Source organism: Mercurialis annua, linkage group LG3, assembly GCF_937616625.2.
Source record: "Mercurialis annua linkage group LG3, ddMerAnnu1.2, whole genome shotgun sequence".
In the NCBI taxonomy this organism is placed as follows: Eukaryota; Viridiplantae; Streptophyta; class Magnoliopsida; order Malpighiales; family Euphorbiaceae; genus Mercurialis; species Mercurialis annua.
Window position 1 is genome coordinate 67513011 of NC_065572.1, and position 7009 is coordinate 67520019.

Below are 7009 nucleotides of genomic sequence, written 5' to 3' on the forward strand. Positions count from 1 at the left end.
GAGGGAGTATAAATCTTGTTCGTTGATTTAAAAAAATCATATAAATTTCATAATTATTACCAATTATTTCACTAAATACATTTTTCTAAATAATTATCATATTGCAATTGTTTTTTATATATATATATATATATTAAACTAATTTATTTATATAGATGTTATTTTTCAGATATTTAAATATGAAATATAATTATGCAGCCCGTCTCGTTTCTACCCAAGACCCAAGTAGCACCCAAACACAAGCTTTCCTTTTTCTCCCGTCTCACTTTTCTTCGATTACTCTCTCTCTCTTTAGAAAACTAACAAAAAATTCTCTAAGATTTGCATTTCGTCACTTAAATTTTGAGTCTTTAGATCGAAGTCTATCAAATTGAAGCGACCGGAGGTGGATTCTGATCGATTAATCGGGCGAATTAGAGGCAGAAGTACAAGAATTCAATCGAATGAGTGAAATTAGGGTTTCTGATTTTTGATTGGAGAATTGGTGGAATTGTTTTCGGTGGGATTGATGGTAGGGTTAAGAAGGGAAAATGCAGGAAAAAGGCTATTATGCATGGCCGGAGCGTATCTGAGCAAAGGAAAATCGGAGGTGGAGACCGCCGGCACATGTGGACAGATTCCACTCGTGCTGTAAGCTCAGCTGCTGCTTCGTATTCTTCTTCTAGTTCTTCAAGTATTTCATTTCTAAAGGTACATTTATTTTCCATGTATGAAATGATTTTACAATGTCTTATTTTATATTTACACGATTTCCGGTTAGCAGGATGGCCGTAGGATCAGCGTAGGAGATTGTGCTCTGTTCAAACCACCACAAGATACCCCTCCTTTTATCGGAATAATTCGTTGGCTGAGTACTGGTAAAGAGAACGAGCTAAAGCTAACTGTGAATTGGCTTTATCGACCAGCTGAAGTTAAGCTCGGCAAAGGCCTCCTTTCGGAAGCTGAGCCGAACGAAGTATTTTATTCGTTTCATAAGGATGAGATTCCTGCTGCATCCTTACTCCATCCGTGTAAAGTTGCCTTCCTTCCTACAGGTCTTGAACTTCCATCGGGGTTTTGCGCATTTGTTTGCAGGCGAGTTTATGACATTACTAACAAGTGTTTATGGTGGCTAACTGATCAAGATTATATTAATGTAAGTGTTAGTAGTGTTTTCTGCTCTTGATTTGTAGTAATTGATAAATCATGGTGGTTGACATTCTTTTGAACAGGAGCGGCAAGAAGAAGTAGATCAGCTATTGTGTAAGACACGTATAGAAATGCACGCAACAGTGCCGCATAGTGGGCGTTCGTCAAAGCCAATGAATGGTCCGACATCAACTTCACAGGTAAAGCTAGGTTCAGATAGTGTACAAAACAGTGCCTCATCGTTTCCATCTCAAGTTAAGGGAAAGAAAAGGGAACGGGGCGATCAGGGAACTGATTCTGTAAAACGAGAACGTTATTCAAAATTAGATGATGGTGATTCTGGGTACTTTAGGTCTGAAAGCTTTTGGAAATATGAGATTGCTAAATTTACCGAAAAAGGAGGGCTTGTTGATTCTGAAGGTGTTGAGAAATTTGTGCAACTTATGCTTACCGAGAGAAATGAAAAAAAGATAGACTTGGCAGGTCTATCCATACTGGCAGGTGTAATAGCTGCCACTGATAAGTTTGATTGCCTTAATCAGTTTGTGCAGCTTAGGGGCTTGCCTGTATTTGATGAGTGGCTGCAGGAGGTTCATAAGGGGAAGATTGGTGATGTTAGCAGTCACAAGGATAACGATAAAGCAATTGAGGAGTTTCTCTTAGTTTTACTTCGTGCTCTTGACAAACTTCCCGTAAATCTTCATGCTTTGCAAATGTGTAACATAGGAAAGTCTGTGAATCATCTGCGTACGCATAAGAATTTGGAAATTCAGAAAAAAGCAAGGAGCCTTGTTGACACGTGGAAGAAACGTGTTGAGGCTGAAATGGATGCAAGGTCTGGCTCTAATCAGGCTGTATCATGGGCAACAAGATCACGTCTTCCTGAGATCTCTCATGGTGTGAACAAACATTCTGGTTCTGGTGCATCTGCAGAGCTTGCAATCAAAAGTCCGGCTATCCAACTTTCTGCCTTAAAAAATACTCCAGTGAAGGTGGTCCAGATTGAGACTATGTCCAAATCTGTTGTCTCTCCAGGATCAGTGAAACAAGTACAATCTTCAGTATCTGTGGCTAACAACTTCAAAGAAGGGCCTGCCCAAAATACTGCTGGTAGTAGTGCTTCTGACCCTGCTTTGACAGTAACAAGGGATGATAAAAGCAGCAGTTCTTGTCAGTCCCATAACAATAGTCAATCTTATTCCAGTGATCATCCCAAATCTGGCGGAGTTTCTGCTAAGGATGATGCAAGGAGTTCTACGGCTGTTTCAATGACAGCAAATAAAACCGCTGGGAGTTCTTCTCGGCACCGCAAAGCTGTCAATGGATACCAGGGTGCGGCTGTAACTGGTATCCAAAAGGAGACTGGACCAGGCAGGGGTACTTCCTTTAGAAGTCAATCCAGTATGACATGTGAAAAGGCAGTTGATGTTCCTGTATCTGAGAATCACAAGTTAATTGTTAAGATCCCTAATAGGGGTCGTAGTCCTGCACAAAGTGCAAGCGGAGGATCTTTTGAAGACCCTTCAGTCATGAATAGTAGGGCTTCTTCTCCACTGCGTGAACAGTTTGATCACAGCATGAAGGAAAAGAATAATGGATATCGAATTAATTTTATCTCTGATGTTAATAACGAGTCATGGCAAAGTAATGATTTCAAGGAGGTGCTTGCTGGGTCTGATGAAGGGGGGGTGTCTCCTGCCACTGTCCCTGATAAAGAGAACTGTAGGATTGGTGATGATGGTAGGAAATTAGCAGATGCTTTCAAAGCTGCTTCTTCGTCATCAGGGAATGAACATAAATCAGGGAAACTGCACGTAGGTTCTTTTAGCTCCATGAATGCATTGATTGAAAGTTGTGTGAAGTACTCCGAAGTGAATGCCTCAATGACCGCTGGAGATGATGTTGGAATGAACCTTCTTGCCAGTGTGGCTGCTGGGGAGATTTCCAAATCTGATATTGCTTCTCCAAATCAATCTCCAGAAAGAAACACCACTGTTGTAGACCATTCTTGTGCAAGCAATGACTCTAGATTGACATCATATCCCGGTGATGACCTTACTCAAGACAGAAGACAATGTGTAGATGGTTTTGATGATGCACATGAGAAGCGGGGTAGTATTACAGGTATTTCAGTCCCTAAAGATGCTGAAGCTAAAAATATTTCATGTTTGAATGAAGAACCAACAGAGGTGCTTAATGGACATTCAAATTCTTCCAGTGTGGATGCTCAGCAAATTGCAGAACCCTGTCTAGAAAGCTGTATGAAATCAGAAGAATCTTTACCAGCCACTTCAGCGACTTTACCCCCTTCAAATACTTTAGATAAGACATCAACTAGTGCAGAAAATGCATGGAAGGAAAGGACAGATATCAGAGTAAACGCAGATGACTTGTGCGATGCAAAAGAAAGGTTACACAATTGTATTCGAAGTGAAAATGAGTCTCATGTTGCCGGTCTAGAAGGTGGGAATGGATTTATTGAAGGATCTTGCTCATCAATGGCAATAGATAGTGAGAACAATAGAAATATGAATGAAGAGTTGAAGATTCCCGCGCAAGCAGAGCAAAAACCTCCTGTAATGACACACTCTGCTTTTGCTAGAGGAACTGTCGGGGATGTGTTAACTCCTGCTTCTAGAAAAGATAAGGTGTCTGAAGTCGTTGGTAGTGAGATGAAATCTGATAAGGCTGATGAAATAGATGGCAAGAGTCGGCCTACTGAAAAGGGTAGTATTGCTGCGGATTGTAATGTTGGTTCAGCTGTTATTGAAGATAGTGCTGAGTCTCTGGAAGAGAGTCTAGATGGAAATCAGTCTGAAAAACAACATAGCAGTGGCCTGGCTGTTCCTAAAGCTTTCTCAGTCCTTGTTCCTGAGTCAGAGCAGGAAATAAGGTCTAAAGGTCTTAAGTTGCCTGGCAATCCCACTGATGAAGCTGAAGAAAGTACATCTGGTGCTGGTGCGGCAGGAGGATCAGCTATTGAAGCAAAAATGGATTTTGACCTTAATGAAGCTGATGACGGGAGAGACGGGGATCCAAGTAACTCAAGAGCCCCTGAATCTTCTACTACTACTCAACTGATTAGTCTTTCGCATATACCTGTGTCTTCTGCTTCTGTTGCCTTACCTACTTCAATCACTGTGGCTTCTGCTGCAAAAAGGCCATTTGTTCCTCCGGAGGACTTGTTGAAGAACAGGGGGGAGCTTGGTTGGAAGGGATCAGCAGCCACAAGTGCCTTCCGCCCAGCCGAACCTAGAAAAGTTTTGGAGATATCTGTAGGTACCAGCAATAGCCCTCTCTCTGGTGCAGCAGCTGCTAAGCCTGGTCGCTCTCCATTGGATTTTGACTTGAATATTCCAGACGAAAGAATCCTCGATGATTCGGCTTCTCGAGGATCTGTTTCTGTAGCTGACCTGTCTAATAATCTTAATCTGCAATATGATCAATCAGTGATTTCTACAGCTGCACGTAGCTCGGGGGGACTCGATCTTGATTTGAATAGAGTGGAGGGGCCATATGATATGCTTAATCACTTAACAAGTAACAGTCTTAGAATAGATGCACATCTTCAGGGAGTTAAATCATCTTCAGTGCCTGTTCCTAATGGAGAGTCAACTGTCCGCAGAGACTTTGACTTGAATGATGGGCCCCTTGTGGATGAGGCAAAGGCTGAACTATCTCCATTTGGCCAGCACACCAGGAATAGTATGCTTTCCCAGCCATCTATATCTGGCCTTCGGTTAAACAATGCAGAGATGGGGAATTTCTCGTCATGGTTTTCTCAAGTGAATTCTTATCCAGCTGTTGCTTTTCAATCTATCTTGCCGGAAAGAGGAGAGCATCCTTTCCCAATGGTTACACCTGGTGGGCCTCAGCGAATTTTGGCTCCTACAGGAAGCACCCAATTCAATACTGACCTCTACAGAGGGCCAGTGCTGTCATCAGCACCTGCAGTACCCTTTCCAGGCTCGCCATATCAATATCCTGTCTTTCCTTTTGGGACCAACTTTCCTCTACCGGCAGCTACATTTTCAGGTGGCTCGTCAACATATGTGGATTCATCATCTGGTGGGAGACTTTGCTTTCCTGCAGTGCATTCTCAAGTATTAGCGCCTGCTGGTGCAGTTCCATCCCAGTATACAAGGCCTTTCGTTGTTAGCTTTCCAGATAGTAATAATAATGCCGGAACAGAAAGTAGTAGAAAATGGGGGAGGCAAGGTCTAGATCTCAATGCTGGGCCTCTAGGTCTAGACATGGAAGGGAGAGATGAGACTCCGTCTATAGTGGCAAGGCAATTGTCTGTTGCCAATTCGCTGGGCCTTGCAAATGAGCAGGCAAGGATATATCAAGTGGCAGGTGGTGGCATTTCTAAGAGGAAAGAGCCAGAGAATGGGTGGGAAGGTTATAAGCAACCATCATGGCGATAGAGATGCTTAATGGTGCAAACTAGTGATCTATCAACCTACTGTAAGTTTTGGTATTTTTTGTTTTCTTTGTTTTTTAATTTGTTTACCTTGAGATCTTGTGTGACCGGATTGATATGTTAATGTCACTTGATGCCTTCCACCCAAAGCTTTGGTGGGAGGATTGTATTTTTTGGTGCATGAGTTTTTCGTAATTGTTAACTGGATTCTTATTTGTTTTTTGTTTTTTCAGTTTTCGGGTCTCTTGGGATAATGCTTGCTAACTCTGAGAGGCTGTCATCTCACTCGTGCTCTTCAGTGGATGGGTGGTAAGTGAGTTATTTGATGTCATTCAGCATCTGGAACCCAGCCTTAGAGGACTAGGAATTGTATTTAAAAGGAATCTGTTTGGGGTCTGCAAGCTTGAATTTGTGCTGGGTGCCTGCTGTTCACTTCCCCCTCTGTAGATATGTTAACTGTCAGAAATGCAGTTTGTGTTTCCCAGCAGCGCAGAATTGGTGCCCATTCCTGGGTTTAGTGCAACAAATTTTTTTCATACTTTGGACCCAGAACGTTTCTGAGGATTAAGGATGGGTTAGCGAACTGCTTAGAACAGAAGTCATTTTGTATGTGCTTTGATGTTAATTTATCTGTTTTTCATTTTTGCTCCTCCCATCTTTCCTTTAGTCACATATATATAAAATAGCAAGCAGCTGGACATGTAGGACGATTCAAATGGCAGGTGATATCTGCTTTAGAGTTTTAAATTGTATCTCGATAAATTGAAGGTTAGTTCCTGTCAACTTAATTTTGGAGCATTCTTGTTTTTTTATACCCAAAATGCCGATGATTATTCACGATACATGTCTGTTCTATTTGTGCAAGATCTGTGCTAAAACACTGCAGGTTCGTCTGTACGGGGTTGGTTGCGTCTCTGGTGGACGAGTTATAAGATTGGTTCCATGTCGAGGTTTGTTTGGTTGTTTTCTATTGCTCCACTCCATCAGGGTCACATTCAACGTGCAGTATGTTTCTCATTCAGAATTGGTGTCAATACAGTGGTCCAGTGCATCAAAGTAAATTATTTATACTTTTGGACCCAAATTCTTTTTTTTTTCCGAACGTATTTTGGAATGAGAATGGGTTAGTGAACTAACCTCTTTAAAAGAAAAGCCCTTGTGTATGTGCTTTAAAGTTAATTTATCTTTGAGTTTTTTAGACAAATATCCCCAAAACACCTAAATATTCTCAAGAGCACCTATTGACTAAAATTAATTGAAATTTACAGTTTGACTAGAGTTTTGTTGCAAAAATAAATTTTCTGTTTTGAAAAGTACGATTTGTTTGAGATGGCGATGATAATTAACAGTCTTATCACTGCTACAATCATGATTAGTATCGACATTTCTGGTTGTTGGCGGTGCGACGTTGTTTAGCGGCGGATTTGAGATCGGAGACGGCGACTGATTTGATTGTTG

The 7009-nt window shown here is 41.5% G+C and overlaps 1 protein-coding gene across 2 annotated transcripts; it reads left to right on the forward strand.

Moving 5' to 3' along the window:
- Positions 1 to 206: 206 nt before the first annotated feature.
- Positions 207 to 6393, forward strand: LOC126674760 (uncharacterized). Of its 2 annotated transcripts, XM_050369262.2 has the most exons (4): positions 207 to 690; positions 764 to 1135; positions 1212 to 5595; positions 5785 to 6393. In XM_050369262.2, exons 1-3 carry the CDS (start codon positions 550 to 552, stop codon positions 5553 to 5555), a joined length of 4857 nt encoding a protein of 1618 aa, XP_050225219.1. In that variant the 5' UTR covers positions 207 to 549; the 3' UTR covers positions 5556 to 5595; positions 5785 to 6393. The 2 variants fall into 2 exon arrangements, with proteins under 2 accessions (XP_050225219.1, XP_050225220.1); XM_050369263.2 differs by lacking the exon at positions 207 to 690 and having other exon boundaries at positions 983 to 1074.
- Positions 6394 to 7009: the final 616 nt, after the last annotated feature.